Genomic DNA, 21,383 nt, shown 5'->3' on the forward strand with positions numbered 1-21,383 from the left:
CACGAAAGCATCAAAATACACGATCGAAAACACAGTGCATTGCGCGGTACGATAAAAAGGTTTGAATGCGTCATAAATCGAAAACGGGCAGATGAAATGAATTGGAAACGAATTCTGGATTCTCCTTTCCGGGTTGAAAACGCGAGAACAGTTTTATGGGATCCTTTGAAGTGAGATGATAAGACATGGAAAATGTTTGTTAAAGTTTGATGACAATGTAACTAGCTGTTTGGTCCGCTGACTCGCATATTATTAAGGGTTTAATGCGCGCTCCTAGCGTAAAGTGTCACCGATCGGATACGCTTCACAGACAGTCTAGTTATTGAAAGCGAGACCTTGGACATTTATAGGCAGTCCAAGAACGCAATTCACAGCGTGTTTCGCGAATAATTTAACCAACGTCGTTCGCTAGTAAACTGGGCAGCCTTTCTTCAGCTGCTCTTTTAAATGTTGGACATTTTCCAGAGCGTAATAAAACTTCTAATGGTACGCTAACGACGTGTAGTTGTACTTGGTCCAATTGGCCACACTTAGGAGGCAGGGTTCGTTTTGTGGGAGGGTATTATTTTAATTCTTCTTTTTAAAAACTCATTCGTTGTGCCAATTGCGATCTGTCAGTTTGCGAACAACCGTGGTGCCACAAATGAGTGTTAGCGTGAGTGAATTTCAATTCCCGAAGAGGTCCGCGGGTCCGTCATAAAACACCCCTCCCTTCCCATCCTCGTTGCCCATATCTTAAAATCCACTCGTTAAACGCAAAACCACGAACCGATCGGCGCTAGTGGAAGGAAGGGTCGGTGTCCTACTCGCTACGAGGCCAGGGCGCTCAGCGCAGCGCAACGATCGTAAATTATAATATGATTTTTATTACATTTTAGCGTAGCATAAGCCGAGGCCCGGCTGAGACGTTCGTAATTTGTTATAATGTTATGGCTTTCCATACGGTGGGGACCCTCCAAGCGCCCTGGCTGACTGACTGACTGCTAACTCTGGTCGCTATTGTTATTTTTTTATATTTCCTTTGCCAGCCGGAAAAGGGCTGGAAGTATCAGTCACTTTGTAGGGAATGGGATGCGCGAGAAGTTCGGCTTGTTTCTGCAATAGTTCCCGCACATCTTGTCCCGATGCTTGTATCGGCATACATTTAGTTTAGTTCTTGTTTTATTTCACAAAAAAAAAAAAATAATAATTTTACAATGCTCGTATGCTAGCGTGCGCTGGCAGTTGTGTTTGTGACTGGTGGTGAAAAAAAATCGACCGCCGAGCAAAACGGTCGAAATGCCTTCAGATTTCGATCGTGCCAGCGCAGTGAAGATTTGTAGTAACGAATTGCGAAAAGAAACATAAATGCGCCACAACTTCACAACGCAGGAAGGAGAAAAGCTGGTGAAGAGAAGCCGGATACAAAATTGCGGTTTTGTAGCTTTTATGATCCAATTAGCTCTAGAACAAGCACTGAAGAATGGTGAACCAAACTCCCGGGCGGGGTTGGGAGTAATACGAGAGGGGACCAGCCGGTCCGGTTCGGTTCGGTTGGCATGGTCGATGGAAATCGAAATCAACGGATATGCGTTCGCACACACATGTTTTTTTGTTTCTTTCTTCCTTTGCATGTTGCAAATGAAGCATTGAAGTCGCGCATGGGAAGTGTCATAAACTCATGTATGCAATTTGCTTCACCGGGTTTCGTCACTGATCGTCACAGTGCTGTAAATCAAACCCTTTAGCTGCGCAGTAAATGAGAATTATTGCACGAGAAGGAATTTAGACTTGTGTATGGAAATTAAACTTAAACAATTCCGTGTCTGTCCGGTGCTGAGCACGTCCAGGATCGTAAAGAAGGTCATCATACTGTCATAAAGGATTGGTTTTTGTTCGCAGACATCATTAGTATGTTGAGATTATATCCTTTTTTGCTGTTATAAAGTCTTAATCATAAGGGGCTTTATTTTTATATATTTATTTTATTTGCATAATGAAAAAGAGTAAGAAGAAAGGTAACTGTTTCTTAACGCAATAAGGACCACAATGCCATTCTACTATGTACCGAATAGTAAGATGACATTGAATGTCAAATTTTGCGCGCCAAGAGAAGCCTCTTGTATTTTCCGTTTGTCAAAATGTATGTTTTTGACAGTTCTGCCACGTTTCGAGTCACAACATCAACCCGACTAGGAGTAACTATTTGTTTTCGGAGCTTCGCCAAAAACTGGGGAAGAATCTATGTCGAAGAAAAATGTGTACAAATGGTACAGTGATTTCAAGAATGGCCGTGAGAAGATCGAAGACGAGGACCGCCTTCGGAACCTCCTGAAAGTTGCCGGTTTTATGTAAAAACAACAGCTGGTTTTTGGGAGTTTTTCGCAACAACTGGCACCCATTTTGTTCCGCAGCCGCAGCATACGCCAGATTTGGCACAAGCCGACTTCTGGCTGTTCAACAAGCTAAAACGGACGCTTCGGGGACACCGTTTTGACACTATCGAGGGCATAGAAGCCGCAGCGAGGGCGGAACTAAAGGACATCCCAGCATCCGCGTTTTCCACCTGCTTAGAGGAGTGGAAGAAAAGATGGAAGAGGGGCATTGCATCGGAAGAGAATTACTTCAAAGTTGAAGATGACCAAATGCCAGATGCTATAAAGATGACATCCAAATGAAGGTTTAGCAGTAAGTTAGAAATTTGAATGTTGAATGTAAATGAAAGCTATCATCCGTCAAATTCTTAGAAATTAAGAAAGTCAAAAATGTCACATTCATAGATCTTAGAATTATTTTCCACTTTGTACATCTGAACTTTTGCATAGTTCTTCCGAAATACTCATGCAGGGTCCAGCAATGTCGTTTGTCATTCGTTTATCAATGCGTTTTTGGTGGACGCGTCAAAGCGATCTCAACTGTCACTCCTTTCATCAATAGCATTTCACAGCCTTTAAAGACCTTGAGGGCTGTGTTGTCTTGTTCAATCTTGATGTCCAGCTTTCCCGTTTCCCAATTTCGTTGCTTTCATTAAATTATTTTAATCGTTAGCTTGAATCGACGTGTACACTGGTCTTATTCAAACTTCATATCCTGCAACATAATGTATTGGTTAAAATAGGCTTCTTTTGCTTGCCATTTTGTCTTCAGCCAAGCCAAGTCTTCAAGCTGAATTCATCATAGACCCAAAAAGTTTTCAAGCAACTGTGACACACCAGTTTGTTCAACCTAAACAGGTCCACGATGTTTTATGCGCTATTACATTGCCGTTTCAGTAGTTTATGTTGTACCATGCTTTTACCCAATCATAAAGTTAGTTATTATTATCCGTGACACAGTTTTTCTATTTAAAAAGGGAGCGTGAGTGTGAGAATGCGCCAACAGCCCTTTTGCCTTTCTGTTGAACCCAATGTGGTGCTGTAATCTACCCACACCTTACATTTGAGACTCTTTGCTTTAATGGATGTACGAAACGATTTTTCCAAACCCTCGTGGCTTTCGATTGGTTCCGAAAGGGGTTCGTCGTCGGAATTGGGATACCGACCGACCGCTTGCTGTAATAGAGCGTAGATATCCGAAGAAGATGGAAACCATTTCGTTAAACCAAAGGAACCTGTACCAAGAACCCGAACGATCGTACCTGGGGGCATCGTCGACCAGCCTGTGATAGTGTGTGCCGCGACTAGATGATACATACAAAACGCACATAAATCAACATGTTTTCGGGTGGGTGGGTGATATTGCGGGCGGGCGTAGCATCAAAGGAAGCGAGCGAATAGAAAGAGCCGACTCGAGGCGAACTGAACGTAGTGTAGAGTATCTGGTGCACTTCAGTCATGCAGCTTCACTTTCCAACGCTATATGCACCGACCAACGGGCAACGGCAGCATAACGCCACGGTCCTACACTGCTTTATCCTCTCCATGGTTGGGGTGGTAAGCATACTCGACGATGTTGCGCCCAAACCGAGCATGATGTTGCTGGTGCACCAGAACGAGACAGGGCAACGCTGCACAGCATAAGACAGAGGCGGAGTCAGCGCACCATTGGTCGTGTTGGAAGGTCGCACTGTTGCTCCCTCTCTGTTCACTGTGACAAAACATAACGCGGTGCGGTTCCTGCTCACTCTCGCATTCGGAAGTTTTCCCCACCTGTGGTGGACCTGGGTGAGCCGGTGTGGATTCGACACCACTGGCTTCTTGTGTTGCAGCAAACCGACCGAACACGTGTTCTTGCTATTTCCCGGGGCCAGGACATAGCGAAAACCCGAGGATCTAGAGGCATCGGTGGTCGGTCCGTGAAGCGCCGCAAAGTGAAAATCGTGTCGACATCGTTTATGTTGGACAGTGGAAAAGCCGAACATTTGTTCGCATTTGTTTTGCTGCACTGTGCAGCAAATGCTGCTGGAGTTTCTGCTTGTGGGGCGAGCAGTCGGATTCTTCTTCATGTAGGGCGTTGCGCTTTTCCCATCACGATGTTACATCGCTTCGAGCAACTCTGAGGGAAAAAAAGAAAAAGTCGGATGTTCTTGCCGGAAAAGCTTACTGGGATTGCTGCATTTTCCCGAACAAGCTTTCTCCTCTGCATGAGAAAAAGCAGCAGAAACGGTTAGTGTTTTCTTCAACACGATGTATTATGTCAACGACAGCCACCATTGGCTCTACCCGCGTACATGCTCGGGTGCAGTTTAGTCGCCTGCTTCGCATTCGTCTACAGCGAAACGAACGAACTTTTCCGAGCACCACAATTTCCTCGCCTTTTTTTCTACTGTCGTTTGCTTTATTGCTGCACTTTTTTCCCCTTTGATGTACAGCGTTCGGACGCCTTAAAGGATTGCAATGCGCGATTACGAAAGGAAAACGGTTGGATGACGCGCGAAGGATGTGTGGTGGTGGTGTTGTGCCTAATGAAACAACGATGTTTATGTTAGCGCGAATAATTCTGACACAAGCAAGAAAAGCTGTCCAGCGAGATTAGTTCCCGTGCCGACCTCTGATGCCTGTGTTTGAGTATGTTGGCACTGTGCTCGGAAAATGTGAACGTTTGCTTTTTTAATGGCATTGCTCGTACACGTACACACATTGCTTGTTACCAGATAAAAGAGTTTTTTTGCTTTTTTGCGAGGGACACAAGAAGGAGACCGTTACGAGGACAAAGGATTCGGTTATGCAAAGAACGTTTGCTCGCCGTATTGTTGCGTCAGTGTTCGGAACGCATCGAGCCGCATAAAAGCACTGAATTGAAAGTCACGGAAGGAACTCCCAAGTATATAGTAGACTATTGGCATCGTACAAAAAAGACAAAGAGGCAAAGGTAATTGAAGTGTTGGAGCTGAATTTGGTAAGGATGTGGTTTTATGTATGCGCTCTAGTGCATTGTGGGCTGTGTTTATTGAATGAACATTCTCGTGCTGTTGTTCGAGTTCGGCTCCGAATTGTAGTGTGGCGTTTTGTTTAAACAGCTAGAACAACCGGGCGTACAGTTTAAGTACTACCGAAAAAGAAGTTTTCTGATGCAGCGGATAATGACTTGGCACAACGGTCGTTCCTAGCGTTAATTTTTCCAGCTTTTAAAGGAAATTTACAATATTCAAATTAAAGTTGCAATTTAGACGCAATTCACAAGCAAATAGGAGGGCATAGGATTCATAGGATGCTAGAAGTGACTTTTTTATAGAGAGCAAATTAGTGTTTTACTAGTCATTAAATACAGTATTGGACAAAATAAGTGCAACTAATCAATCCCAATCAATGAAACTCTATATTGAAGATGCATAGTAAGTCAATTGTGAGAAAGATGTTTTAAGATGATTGAAACAGCACTTTTCTTGTATATTATAACAAAAACTTCATTATATATACATAACAATTCATGAAAAAAGAAATAAATATAAAAAATCATCGTTTTCGCCATGGACAAAACAAGTGCAACTTCGCGTGTTGTTTGCCAAATTTAAATTTTCTTGCAATATTTCGTTGCAAATTCTTTGTTTTCAATTACAGCCTTGCATCTTCGATGCTTAGACTCGTTCAGGTGATCAATGAAATTTTGTGGAATTGCTGCTCACGCTGCTTTTTGATTTGTGCAAACAACTGATCCTTGCGTCGAACACCTTCACGATCAATTTGCTGATTCACGATCTCCCACAGGTTCAGATCCGTAGATTGGGGCGACCAGTTCCATCACCATGATTTCATTATCCTTAAACCACTGTTTGATCACTTTGGCGGTATGCTTGGGATGGTTGTCTTGTTGGAATATCCATTTAAATGGCATATTGCATGCAGCATAAGGCAAAAAAAAAAATTTCTGGATGTCATTGTGACATGAAACGGTCCATTATTTCATCGATTTGATTAATTGGACCAAGAATGTTCGCAGAAAAACATCCCCAGACCGTTACCTTGCTTCCGCCATGCTTTACAGTCTTCTGACAGTAACGTGAATCTAAGCATTTTTCAGCTGGTCGACGTACACGGAAAAAACCCCGTCGCTTCCAAAGTTGTTGAACTTCGACTAATCGCTGAATAGAACCGTCCGCTATTTCTGCACATCCCAATCAATATGAGATTGAGCAAACAGAAGTATTTTATTCCGGTTCCTATGTGAAATCAGAGGCTGCTTCGCAGGACGTTGAGAGAAAAATCCGGCTTAAATTGCATAATAATTCGCACTTTGAACGAAGATTTGAATGGATCTTTTTTCATGCTTCGTACGATCATAGTGGTCACAAATCGGTTTTTATGAAATTCCACTCTTGAAATCATCTATTATTTTCTTTCTTAGTTTCACTCCAAGGCTGTCCTATTTACCTTGTAGTGTTACAATAATGCCAAAAGAACACTTTTTTGCAGCAAACGAATCTTTTTCCAACGTAAAACAAAGTTCTTAAACGATGCTGGTAGAGAGAATAGTTCAAAGAAGCGAAAAGATACAGTTGTTTTGATCAGCAAAAAATGGTTCTTGTCCACAAAACACACGCTGTGATCTGTCAATTTGACAGCTGATTGCTGCAATGAACATGGAGCAAACGTCTAGAAACCTGAACCGTTAACTGCAGTAAGTGTCCCGTTTCCTATTTCAAAAAATTCAAATATGCTGATCCTTTTTATGATTGATCTATTTGAGTTGCACTTTTTTTGTCAAATACTGTATAATGACAGGAAAAAAACGCTGTATATAAAGGTTCTGAAGAGCTATTATTTTGGACATGTCTCTAACACGCTCCAAGTGTCAAAACTCTGTACATGTTGTGCTCAACCAGTAGTACAAACAAAGCACGCGTTATACCTATTTGTCACAGCATCAAGCTCTTCAGAATCTTATAATACTGAAGGGAATTACTCTGCCAAATTCAAGACTGCAAAAGCTCATATATCAGCTGTATAATATCTAGAGCTGCTACCACTAAATGCATCACCATTAAATTAGGAGTTAAGGACATTTCCATGTAGATTTCTCATCTGCGTAAGTTTATTGTGATAAATCGTTACAATTTGTACATCCAAAGATTCTAAACTTCGAGAAAACGATAACCAATGAGGAATTTTAATTACTTGTTGCCTTACCTAAACTAGAAGTGAGATTCTAAATGAACCTAGCCAGAATATAAATGTAAGCGATGAAAGATGCAAAGTGTGTGGCTGAAATCGCCAAAGGTTTCCAATGCATCACCCTGCAAAGTAACATTTGTCTTAACGTTTGCCTTGAAGCAAACATTCCAACAAGTATGGAATTACGAGCTATTTAGTTGTCATGACCCAAGGCAATACATTCCTCCCCTCTATGCCAAAAACAAAAAAAGATTGATTAACATCCTGACGGCTCATATCACTTATAAATGCCGCCCATAAAATTAATCGAAACAACACGCGGCTCAATGAACAATGTTCTTACGCGCGGTTCCCATCTACGGGGATAACATGTTGCCTGGCCGGCGCAGCGAACACAAGGTCATACATGCCAGCGAACAGGCTGTTCCTGCCATGCCGTGCCAGCCCGGTACGCGAGCAGCAAATCGGCAGAGAACAAAAAATGAAAATAATTGAATCAAACGAGTCCCGTGATAAACGATCCGATTGATTCGTTAGCTCTCCGGCAGGCACTCCGTTCCACGAGTACCGTTTCTTGCGCCACGTGCGTTCGGCAGTCTTATCTGAGATTATACGGACGAGAGGTGACAGCTTAAGGAGAAAAAAAAAGCTGCGGTGATTATTTAAATTAGCACCACAAACGGAGCGCGCTATGGAAGTCAGAGGCGAATGGTTTTAGTGCGCCTTATTGAAGAACAAAAAAAAAGCCAAGGTAAGAAGCATAATACCCAAGGCAAGGTGTTTCGTATAAGATCCGCGGTGCCCTTTTGGCACCCGATAATCTGCAAAAAAAAAAAAACGTTCGGAACAAGAATATCGGAAGCTCGGATTGCAGGTCTCAGCTTCAGTAAACCAGATGCACACACGCTTTACTACGGGGGCGTTGAGGCAATCGAAAGCAATCAACATCAATTAGCAAGTTTATTTGCTGCTTCACACACTGACATCGGGATCTGTGTTTATGTATGTGTGTGTGTGTGTTTGGTGTGTATGCTCTTCCGCATAATACAAATTGGCTGTTTTGCCTTATGGCAGATCGTTTTTGCTTGGCGGCATATAGATGAAAGTATGATTTATCGCCGACAATCATTTCTCATTACAATGGCACGAGGATCGTAAAATCTGTGCTCCTCCGGAAATGTTGGTGTGTTTGTGTATGTGTGAGGGGGTGTGGGGAGGGTAAGGTGCTTAGCTTTGCTATGTGGGTGCAACACGATCCCTCTGACAAGGCCAGCATTCATCTGCCAAGTGACGGGATATTTGGGATGATCGCGAAACGGGCGTTGAAGGTCGCGATGCACGTTCTTTTCTAACCTTGCTGAGTCACCCGGTAGCACTAGGATGGTGAATTGTTTGCCCCAAAGGAAAACGGTATGGCACCAAGCAAAACCAACCAATCGCTACCGTACGACGATCGTTCGATTATGGTTTGTTTAGTCTGGATGCATAAAATATTGCTCAATTATTCAATTTATCGCCCTCCTCGTGGGGTAGAACATTGAACATTGCGTCGAACATCGATCCGTACAAGCGAAGTGCAAATATTTTAGTGCCCGTGTGCACGTGTGTTTGTTGTTGATGTTGTTTTTTTTTTTTTTGTTTGCTTGTTGATATGGTTGGTTTGTGGTGATGTTGTTTGCAAATGTGCATCGTATCGCGAATAGAGACGGTGCAGTATGGAATGGAAATGCAGACATAATTGTGCAAATAAACTACTGTCGGTGGAAGTTGGAATGGCAAGCGTAAGTTTTGCTTGCTGATTGATATTTATATTAAATAAGGAGTTACATTTTTCAATTCAAATATATTAGAGAAAGATTAATCGATTCAACAGATTATGATGACACTTTTATTGTAGTTTTGTACTACAATGTTAGCAGGAAAAAAATCAAAAAGAGTTCGAATTACCCTACAAGCTAATTATTTACTGCTCTTTATTTTCTGTTTACCATGGTACGAGAAATAGCGCTCAATGTTTTAATCCCCTCCTGCTAGAAGCGATCGTTTTGTCATGATCAAAAAAGCGAACGGTTGAAATATATCACTGCTTACATTACACACCATCAGCAATATTCGAGTGATGCCCTTTCGCGAGCACAGATAAAAACCTTCTACAAAAAACCCACGGCAGAAAATAGCAAGGAAAGATCGACAATGATCTATTGACTAGTGTGATGGCAAAACGGTGGGTTGGTGGGCGGTTGATTTCGGTGGATCCTCAGCTCAGGCATATCTCGGTCCCAGTCTGCCCCGGATTGACACTTTGACAGCTCTGATGCAATACCCATTTCCAGAACGGGATGGCGCGGAAGATCGCACTCGAGGCATCCCTCAAACCCCGGAATGAGCAATCGGTGGAAGAAGCTTATTTCCACCAATCAAATGACAAACGGGCGCGTGCGTGCGTGTCAGAGAGGTTTGGAGGGTGAACAAAACCAGGGAAGTAGGGGCGGGGGGGGGGGGGAGAGCGAGTCTGAGTAGGCATGAAGATAGTGTGCCTGCACTGCTCGGAAGATTGAAGCTAAATTAAGCACAAGATTAGCATGACTGAAGTGACTTTTCAAAGTGTCAGAATGGTTGCACACTCGGTGAGAGCTAACTGGGATTGCAATTTTGCGTCTGGTGTACCGAGGACGGGAATGCTCCGGTATGCAGCAAAGGGACGGTACGGGAAGGGGAGGGAGTCAGTTGCAGGCTTAAGGTTGCCCTCAAGCCATTGAAGTCGATACCGTCGCGCGGCCGTAGTGGAGTAGTAGTAGAGTAGCGCTCCGTCGAGTGGTTGTGAGCGATGACGAAGACGATGTTGCTTCTACTGCTGCTGCTGCTGCTGCTGTTGTTGTTGGTGATGATGATGATGATAATAGTGCAAATATAAAATAAATCTTCTGTAAGCTTTGTATGGTGTGGCAGCGACAACTAACCCTTTCCAGCATTCGGACGAAAGGAAGGTAGTAATAGCCAGGAAACACGGTAAGGGTCAAGCTGAAGGAGGCCTCTCTACGGGGTTTGCTGCGCTCCGATGCACGTTCCGTTTTGCGCTGTGATTGATTATGGAATATTTATTATAGTGTCTTGTTTTGAAAAAAGAAGCTTCAAGTGTTGAATTTCTATACCGAGGGCTGTGCGTTCTGGGATGCAGGGAAAACAGGGGACCATGCAGTGGTGAAGATCCGGAACGTCGCTCACCGCTGCGGGATGAAGTTATTGTGTATGCGCTCGCACTGATGGGAAAGTCATTTTTCACTGTAGCGGTCAAGCGCGTATTCCAGTTCGTTCTTTGGTTCGTGAGGAAGAAAAGAGGGAGGGATAGAGGGAGACAAGGAGATGGTGGGAAAAATTAAACAAAAAACTAGCAACTAATGAACCGCATCGCCGTGTTCTCGTTCGCAATCGCGATTGACACCTTCGATAAGACGCTCATAATGACCCAACAGGGTGACGTTAGTTCTACGTGCGATAAGATTATAATCGATAGCGGAGCACTGTGTGTGTGTGTGTGTGTGTGTGCAGGCCAAGAAACATTCACTCACTTGTCATAAAGATGCAGACAAATGCTTGGGAAGATGAAAGAAAAGTACATGTAACAATGAATTAATTCTATCCGGAATTAGCTCGTAAGTTCTACAATTGCAATCTTTTCAATGAAAAATGAATGGAAATGGTTTTCTCTCTCTTTTTCTCTTTCCAAAACTCCTATCGTCCCTTCCCCTGCCCTTCCCCGTTTTCTTCAACAGACGATGAGCTAGTGAAGCGGGCCCAGTGGCTGTTGGAGAAGCTCGGTTACCCGTGGGAGATGATGCCACTGATGTACGTCATACTGAAGAGCGCCGATGGCGATGTACAAAAAGCACACCAGCGGATCGACGAAGGTAAGCTGGCGATGATGGTGTCGTTCGACATCGCGTACATCACCGTGTCAGACATCTTCTACTGTGCCTAGTGAATTTAGTTAGCATACAATAAAGGGATTTTGAAAGGACACAACGAAAGGGTTCTCACCGTCGAAGAAAAGAAATGCAAATGTCCTTCAAAATCCTCACCTACCTACCTCAGGAAAATGGAGTTGCTGTGCAGAAATAGGTTTTTGGTGAGGAAATCTTGCAGTTAGATTAGAAGCTTGAGAAGATGTTTGAAGTTAGGTTGAGCTCCAATATTTTCTACTTCAGCTAGCTAGCAGTCGGATAGGCAGAGCATGTATCAGGATATTAGAGTTCCCTTGGAAGGTGAAGCAGTCGATCCTTCTTTCCTCTTAAAAAGTAGCAAAGGGCTCCAAATATGCTTCACAATTTCTGTTCTATTTTGTGTTCAAAATTCTTAAGATTTCCCTGTTTCCACCATGCAAAGTAGCGTGTACCTTGACGCCTTACCTTACCATTACCATTTATTATGTTCAACTACAGGTCAAGCGGTGGTCAACGAATACTCACGATTGCATAATCTGAACATGTTCGATGGCGTGGAGTTACGCAATACCACCCGTCAGAGTGGATGATAAACTTTCCGCCCATTTCTAACAGTCTGTTTCCTCTGTATGTATATCGGTGTGTGTCTGTATGTAGAGGGTGTACGTATGTGGTGGTTGTGCGTGTGCGTGTGTGTGTGCGCGCGCGCGCCAACCTACAGCGAAGGAATGGGCGCGCACCGGGATGGTGAACCGAATTCTTCGATAGTTCTGTGCTATTTTTAAATTGAAATGAAAACAAAAACCATACAAACCTAGCAACAACACTGATGCCGATAAGTTCAAAGTAGTGTTTAAGGAGTGTGCCCCCCTCCCCCCTCCGCCCCCTTAGTGAGCTAGTGTGAAGTTTGTGCAGCAAAAATGGTGGGTGGGTGTCCCTTTTTCGCGGTCTGTGCCTGTGCCGGTCTACGCAAATCTACGCACGCACGCACAACACGCATACACAAACGAACGCTTTCGATTATGTTGTATATAAAAGTGTTGTGAAGGATCGTATAGCTCATCTCGTAGTGCTGCACGACATCCTTTTTAGCGAGCGCGTTCACGATCGTGGGTATTCGACTGCCACGGCCACGGCTTACTCTCATGCAATATTCAATCTCTTGCAAACGACCAAAAATGATCACCCTCCCTTCTATGTATTCTTGCGTTCTTTTTTCTATGTTTCGCGCCGTTTGGAACGTATGCTCATGTATGTTCGTCGATCGGGTGATCGCCTTGGCCCTCGGTTACAGTGTACATACGGTTCGAGGATAACTTTGACCTGCAGCCGTTCTGGGGCTGTCACGTGTAGCTATACTTGTGAGATCGGGCTCCGGCAGTGTAAACTACTACTACTACTACTACTACTACTACTACTACTACTGCTACGGCTACTACTACTGTATGTGTGTGCGTGTGTGTGGTGCAGCAGTTTCTACGCTTGTTTTATCGCAAAGTCGCATGAAAAAGACTTTCCGATCCATCCGGTGTCTTGAATTCGCAACCCATGGTCCCATTTGTGCTGCCATCTGCCGCCGTGAAGTTGTGCTCGGGGGGACGACCTTGTCTTACAGTCGTGTGCAAAGTAATTTAGGCGTTCAATGTGTTAGGATAGTTAAAACGGGGGGCGAACAGCAGCAGCAGCAGCAGCAGAAGAAGAGGCGAAGATGAGAGAAAGGAAGAGCAAACCTGTGTTCCACTAGTAGCCAATAGTTTAGCGTGTAGTATATAATATCTTCACCAATCAACCTTCCAACCATCGTTCAACCAATACCTGAGTCAACATCATCGTTATCGTGCCACAACTTAATTAAAGCAACACAAGAAAATGGGATAAATAAACATTGTACCGCGGAAATCGTAGGGCGCATTTGGGCGCCCCTACGTTCCCATGCCATCGTCATCTCCAATCAAACTGTACGGTAGTGTGTGTGTGTGTAAGACGTGCGTGTGTGTGTGGGCGCGCGCGTGTGTGTATGTGCAACGATTTAATTGTTATTAGAGTACAAACGAGAGCAAGGAAATGTCTGGTTATTCTTCCTCCCAATTGCCGGTATTAATGAAATATGGGCCATCTTGCTTACCCGGTGCACTCTGAGCACCTGAATGTATGCACACACCCAAATTCTGTCCTGGGTCCTTCCCTGTAACCACATCAATCAATAAATTTTGCCACATCACTACCGCTGTTCGCGGTACTGATGTTGAGATCGGGTTTTCACTTCCACTTCTACAATCAATCAATCCGTGCAGAAGGTATGGTAATCGGCGATCGGCTGCACCAACCGAGCATCCGCGGTCGTCACCGGGACGTTCAGGTGTGCAAGATGAGCTGTACTAATTGCATCTCTGCTTTCTTTTCCATCCATCCTTTCTCTTTCTTTCTGTTTTTGTGCCTTCGCAACAATCCCTTCACCATCCAAGGTAAACGAACGATTAAGACGTACGAAGCGCTGGTGAAATCGTCGCTGGACCCTAACAACGATCGTTTGACGGAGGATGACGAAGACGAGAACATATCAGTGACCCGCACCAACTCCACCATTCGATCGCGGTCCAGCTCACTGTCGCGGTCGCGATCGTGCTCGCGCCAGGCCGAAACACCGCGTGCCGACGATCGGGCCCTGAACCTTGACACCAAATCGAAACCCTCCACCAGCAGTAGCAGTGGCACCGGCTGTGATCGAGACGACGGCGACTGTATCGCGTTCGATGACAGTGCGTCCGTGGTAAGGGCGACACACGCGTCACGAGCGGCAACGCGCGTAAGCAGAGGTCGTTCCCGTAGCCAAACGAAACGGTACACCCAGACGGTGGAAAGTACCAACGCAACTAACCGATCACCCGCGCCCGATGAGGAGCCCGCCGTGTACAAGAGTCTCGCGGAGGCGGCGAGCAAGATGGCGCGTTCGTTCATCCCTGCCCGGGAGCCGGAAGATTTGCACACCCGGCACAAATCACCGGACCGGGAGGACAACCCTAGCCAACCGTACGAAGCGTACCTGGAGTCTGTGCGGCGGAGTAAAAAGTCCTTCACAATCAAGGACCAAGGTGTGGCTGAATCGTCCGAGGAGTGTTACGACAAGGAGAAGGAACAGCGCATACCGTACTCGTTGCCCAAGAGCACGTTCGATCCGCTGGACCTGCTGAAGAAACCGAACGGGCTGCCGTTCCCGATGTACAAGTATAACGAACTTGAGGCAAACAACTTCGCGTTACCATTGCTGTTGCCAGGGCTGGAAGCGGTCAATCGGACGCTTTACACGACCCACTTCCCGTCGCAGCTTCTGCCGTCCAGTCTGTATCCGCCCGTTAGTAGCGAGTCCACAACCGTACCGATGTTCCACTCCCACTTCTTGAGCTACCAGCCTTCGTTGCAGCTGTCCCACGTGGAGCCCTTCTATCGGAAAGAGCAACAGCAGCAGCAACAGCAACAGACATTAGTTGAACCAAAGGAACAGACGTCTTCGTCTTCGCCCAGCAGCAACCGCTTAACGCCACCCAAGGGTGCATTTTTCTACGCGAGTGCGGTGGAAAATTCGCTCACTGCTCATCAGGCTTCAATTGCTACCATCCATTAGATTGCACCGCCATTTCCGAGCTGGTGCAAGAGTGCAGTATCCGGCCGTTCGAAAAGGTAGGTTCCTTTAACCAAATCCTAGAGAGCAATGCAAATCATATACTACAGGGAAATTCTTTGATCTTTGGACATGCTTTTGAAGCGTTATTATTCCGTCAGCCGGCACATTGCTGATGACCCATCGAGGAGATGGATAGAAAAAAGAGTAATATGTTGTTGATGACGGATTCGCTACCAGTCACCGGTCGCGCTTGGGGCTGATTTACTTCTGCCAGTATCGATCATCGTCAGTGTGAGAAGTGTGCTTGTATAAATCATTCACAGCCAAATCAACGTTTAGTTATTGATATGGGCGAGCAAAATACGGAACAAAAAAAAAAAAAAAACACTTCCTGCACTTTACTCTTTGGGTGCTACAATCTCTCTGCGTTCTGACGCCGCACAATGGTCCAGTGACGGAGCTAAAGTTAAATCCTTCATTTTATTGATTTGATGTACAAGTTGATTGTTTGAGGATAGTTATTTATCGAACATTTAATTTGTAACGATTTGTTTTGATCAAATCTCGTGACTTTTCTTTATTATCTTATTATCGACAATGTTGGAAAATATAAAAAGAATTTGAAGCTTTTTATTATGATGTTTTTTTTTCTAAGAGATTCCTAGGATTTATTCTGCAAGATGTTTGCTTGATATATTGCAAGATTTGCTGCTTTTAAAGATGACTTCATAAAAGCATCAACATTTATTCAACGGCAGAAGAAGAACAATCTCTATTAGTTTTATAAAGTTATATCATTTAAGGTAATGGTCTCAGTGCTTGATTTTACAAGCACTCCAATGTACAGTCAAAATGAACAGAAACACTGGTTGATAATTTGTGTTGAATACATTATTTCTCTGAAGTTTCTGTATTGGCTGTATAAAATGATTAGCTTCTAATAGCTAATGGGCTGATTATCACATACAAATTGTCAAGACAAGTTGTCAAAAACGGAAGATTAGAATTATGACAGCCGTTTGTTTGTCTGTTGGAAAAATAAAACTTAACGAAAGGCAAACTTTCAAGTGCTCTGCCAATAATTTGTATTCTCTAACAAAAACGGAGACTCGTATTTGTAAAACTGTTTTCCGTCACCTATTCCAAATGGAAAGGCGCCAAACTCACACGATCCTGTGTGTTTCCAGTTCGTTTTCTTGAACAGTTCCAACCAAAATGTGAGTATTTTACTTAAGAAAGGATCTTCCCGAACAAAAGTATGGGAAAAAAATATCGCCGAGCATCTTGCTGCTCATACGTTGCTTCCAAAATATTTAAACACTTGGTAAATGCCACGGGGAAAATTGGTTGAGCAATTAATTTATTGAAATCTTTCTCGGTTCCATTTTGGTAACTACTCTCCGCATGAAACCGCAGCGTAGCAGCCAACATTTCTTTTGACGTGAGTCTTTTTGCTCACAGGCAGAAACTTTAGCTCAATCTCATTAAGAATATCGATGAAAAGTTCCTTCGATACACGGAAATGTTTCTGAAATCTGAAAAGAACAACCTCGAGAACATATCGAAATGATTTTACACAAAAGTTCACAGGCGTGAGTTTAAGCTTGATCAAGCGTGAGTTTAAGCTTGATTGGTTAGTTCCAAAGGATCGAACATACTACGAAGCAGCGGATGTTGTTTAGTAAGATCTTCCATTTTTTCATCATTACTACAGCTATCATCGATCACATGAGTTGAAAAAATCATTTTGATATCCTAAATATTCGTTTTTTTTTTTTTTGTTGGCTTCATCACTTTGACAAATTGATTTTGAAGACTTAACGAAAAAAAAAATGCTTAACGAAACTTGTCTGTCACAAGAACGGTTTCATTATGCAAATTTATTTTCCCTTTGTATTCACAAGCTCGTCTTGAGACTTTTCCGTTTGTAAGAGAGAATCAGGTCTATAATCTGCTAAAGTTGTCCACAACAGCATATGAAAGCATTCCAAAATTAAATGATGCTTTTTTAGTATCATCTGCTGTCATATTGAAAACAGTTTTTACTCCTCAAAAATCATTTGAAAAAAATAGAGCATTAATTGCACCATTCCTATGCAAATTCCTAACTTTTTGAACTATATTGACCGGCACTGGTAGCATAGTGCTTCCAGCAACGCTTGGGACCGGACGATGTATTGCAAATTCTAAATAAAAATAATCCATGCGGGTCGGAAAGCAAATAATTTATTTCCTATTTATATTTATTTTTAATCACCCACAAATGGGGGCGTACGATGGACGCGCACACCAGCAGCGGACTAATGCATGCCTTTTGTTGCTTCCCGCTTGTCCAACTATTGCCTGCCCTGCGCCTTATTTCGAAGTGGCTATTTTTCACTTCACTGCTGTTTTGCCTGGCAGCCTTCGGGGCAGTCGGTCCCTTTTTTTTTTGCGGCCAAATGTTGATATGATTCGACACGACGTAACGATGGTGTTGTTTCGATGGTGTGAGAAGGGTTGGCAAACAACAACAAATACAACAAAAAAAAAGAAATCGTTGTTTCGATTATTCAAAATTTATACACAAAATATGCAACGCGTATTGGTGCCCCTCATCATCGACCGTTCGTTCCTTCACTCACCGGCAACAATCAATGTAATAATAGTGTGTGATGCCGCCGGTGAACCAACTGGGAATGTATGCGCTGGTTCAAGGGGAAGGGTGACGCAGTGCAGAAAATGCGTTCTGCAATTGCGCTTCTATGTGGCGGGGGACCGACTGCGTCACGAGTGAAAGAACCGGAGACCTGTGTTCGTCAAGCGGAAATAAACAAATCAAAACAATCCATCCCTACCCTGTGCCATTCATCATTGGCGCGATTCGGTAAATGCAGCCTCCACCAGCGAAGCTGGCGCTCTCTATGCACATGCATTGTAAATATTCATACACAGTGAGGGAGCGAGAGAGTGAGGGAAAATCTGCACTTGTCCGACACTCTCGCTTTTCACACTTTGGTTGCTATTTTTATTCGCCTGCTTAACTCGGCGTTGCTTGTTTGCGGGCGCGTTTGTGCGCTTAATCTGCACTCTGCTGGAAGGTCTCTACTAACTCTCACCCAAACGACTGAAACTGCTCCACCATCTGGCAGGAAGGAAAACCGGGACATTCCCCCAAAAGAGGGACAAAGCTGAACTGCCGATGGGTTTGTCCGCTGTGTTGACGGACGGGAGCAAGTTATGAATAAATTTAGTCCATTCGTTATCCACCAATGCATCATTAATGGTGGCTGGTCTAGCGTGAGCTGCCGTTGCGTACCGGTTAGGGTAAATAATACGATTTTTACATTCCAATGTCGTAGTAACTAATTTTGTGGCACACTTTGGAACAGGAGTGCCTGAGTGCTTGGCCTTTGATTGGATGCCGAACGGAGCTGGTGTGGGCTTAGGTTTAGTTAGCATATCCGTAGAAAACAGTAATAATTTGTAGTGCTTATGAAGCATGACGGAGTTTTCCGGTTGATAAGACATAATCATGAACATATGTCAGAAGTGGTATTTGGACGGCAAGCTAAGCAGATGAGATGTCCATGGTAGGACATTTTAACAACACTCGAAATGCTTTCCGAAGACTTGTTGGTAAGCGAAAGCAAATAAAGTACGAAGTAACCATTTACAAACATAGTATATAATAAATATTTGGGTGATTTAGTATGCCATTAGATGGCCGGCATGACTCAAAGGTTGTTAAGCAAAGAAGAAGAGTAGAGTAGAAATATCTGCAAAGACAGTTTGCTCTTGGACATGGGCAGACATTTTCTGTTCAACAATGAATATTTTGTGTAGTAAATTCTTCAAGAATTTCGATCCCAGTTTATCAATTGCGTTTGTTATTGGATATGTGATTGGCAAGAGCCGTAGAGTAGACGGGTTAAACCTCACATGCTCTATTTAGCAACGCCATTCGATTTGACAGTTCTGTTCAACGAGGTCTTCAGCACTCTTTTGCAAGTGCAAAAGTTTCGGTACCGTTTGCACCAAATCAAACACACTAAACTGCGTTACACAGAAACTGACACACACACACAAAAATACACATGATTGAAAGAGTCCTCTCCGGAATGCATTATGCATTAAGGGAGAGGAGGCGTTTTTGTTGTTCGCCTGTGATGCAACGCACCCGGGACCGCATAAAACCCCGCGGGACGATTTAACGATCATCGTAAAACGGTATAATACACCCGACCCGTGTGTGGCCGTGTGCAGCAAGACGGGGCAACACAAAACCTCAACCAGGAGTGCGGCTTGTCTGGTGGTAGAGATCTTTGCGCTTGATCAGTTCGCGAGGTCGCTCAATGCATTAGGAAATAATATATATTCCAGGCAATAATAATTTTCTATTTTACTGCCTAGCGTCTGTTCACGAGGCAGCTAGATGTGCGCTGCAGACCGTAAGGGTACGTACGTACGCCCAAGGTTTCCGCGGCTTATCGTCAATGGCAAATCTTTGCATCTTTTGATGATCGATTCTTTGGTCGAAGGGGATGAGACATACCCCGACATGTACGGGGAGGGAGTGTGTTGGGTAAGACATAGAATAACACTAGCGTCGCTTGAGTGACTTGACTGGCAGACACCCCTAGACGAGTGAGAAAAAGCGTCTTACAAGACGCGCTAAATGCAACTTTACTACGGTCGTAAAATAGGTCGTAAATATCTGCCAACATATCCCACCTCCTGTGGAGCCAAGGACCGAAAGCAAAGACACACCGGGCCGGTGGTGTTGGCGTGCATTTCAAGGCGGGAGAGGCGTAGAACCGAACTGACCTTCCCAAGACAGATACCGCTTTTCCTGACGCGTTTGCAAATTTTTATGCTAAAACTTTCTGGCCCGTTGCGTTGCAGCATATGAATGCAGCTGAGTGTGCAAGTCGGTGCAAGCACACACGTTTCGATGTAAGCTGGCCGATAACGAAAAGATGTGTTAACGGCCAAGTGTCTCGTGCAAACCTGAACCACTGATACGTCTACAATCGATAACGAACTTTACGATAATCCGCCCGGACGCCAAGACGGCCCAATAACCTCACCGGTTGGCGCGGAATTAGAGTTAGAGACATACACACACACACTTTTCGTGCGAACGGTCTCCAGCGCAACATTGTGGCCACAACCGGGTCATAAAAAAAAGTGGAGGACATCTGTGAGCAGATAATTTACAAGCTACTTTGTATAATGAAAAACGCATTAAAACAAAACTACGCACACGTTTCGCTCCACTCTCGCAGCGGCAGACTGCTCGACTGGGGCGACACTGACGCCGCGGTTCGCACTGATGTCGCAGTCGACGGAGCATTTCCGGGTGATCTCAGCTCATGATTATTGTTGGTCGGTTATGATGATGCCACACGGATGCGCCTAGCGTTGTGCATTAAAACACAGACACACCAAGGGGGGGGGGGGGGAAATGTTTTCGTCTTGGGAGCTTGTTTACCGGCCCAACGGCTTAAGAAAATGAAGCTGAGTGTGAGCTGCTGTTTTCCAAAACCTCAAAATGTGTCTCTGTGGAGAGATAAACTGCCAGGGCTTTAGTCAATGGTAGCTAAAGGTGGCTGACGGTCGGCTTGTGTTGGCGAAACCGGTTCCGGTACTGATCGGCCATTACGGGCTAGTGAATTTTACTAGTTTTCAGCGAGATAATTTTATGGCTTTCCATTTGAGCGAATTGCTTTTTTTATTGCCACGAACAGACCGTCGGGGGTTGTCTGGAGCGAGCTCCTTTGTGTGTCGCTCGTTGCAATTTGCTCTGCATAGGGCTGATTGTACTAATGCAAGCAAAGAAAAAATGCAAAATGCAAAGATCGAATATTGGTTTTAAATTCCTTTTCACACAATGATTACCATTTCTAGAATTAACAATTTCTTTTAATTAACGATTAAACAATTTTCTTTTTCGTTTATGAATTTTTCTTCACCAAAACACAGATCGAACGATTGGAGCCACCGCCCGACAGCAAATCATTCGTAAGCCGATAGATGCTACCCCTAGTCTTGGCTGTTACTGGAGCTTCGCGGGTCTCAAGTTCCGTTCCTTAGCAATGCATGCGATGTGAACCGTCTCCAACACCTCCCAAGTCATCCACCCCACAAAAAATCATCCACGTCGTCGTCAGGCACGCAAGCAAAACTCCGTAAGTTGTGCTTTTGTTTATTAAAATAAATATCTTCGCCGTGCTCCGTGTTAAAGAGATGTAAAACACGGGAAGAGATCTGGAGTGGTCCTTGGATTCTGAAAAAGAACTACAAAAAAAA

The 21,383-nt window shown here is 44.1% G+C and overlaps 1 protein-coding gene across 1 annotated transcript in view; it reads left to right on the forward strand.

The window, feature by feature from the left end:
* The window catches only part of LOC126559782 (uncharacterized), a 93,797-nt gene extending 72,623 nt beyond the window's left edge, over window positions 1-21,174 (forward strand). Inside the window, exons 3-5 of the mRNA XM_050215956.1 lie at window positions 11,303-11,437; window positions 13,936-15,148; window positions 21,057-21,174. Of these exons, the coding sequence (XP_050071913.1) occupies window positions 11,303-11,437; window positions 13,936-15,092 (1,292 nt within the window). The 3' untranslated portion in view covers window positions 15,093-15,148; window positions 21,057-21,174. The remainder of the gene's footprint in view (window positions 1-11,302; window positions 11,438-13,935; window positions 15,149-21,056) is intronic.
* The last annotated feature ends 209 nt before the right edge of the window (window positions 21,175-21,383 follow it).

This window comes from Anopheles maculipalpis, chromosome 2RL (assembly GCF_943734695.1).
Source record: "Anopheles maculipalpis chromosome 2RL, idAnoMacuDA_375_x, whole genome shotgun sequence".
Classification (NCBI taxonomy): domain Eukaryota; kingdom Metazoa; phylum Arthropoda; class Insecta; order Diptera; family Culicidae; genus Anopheles; species Anopheles maculipalpis.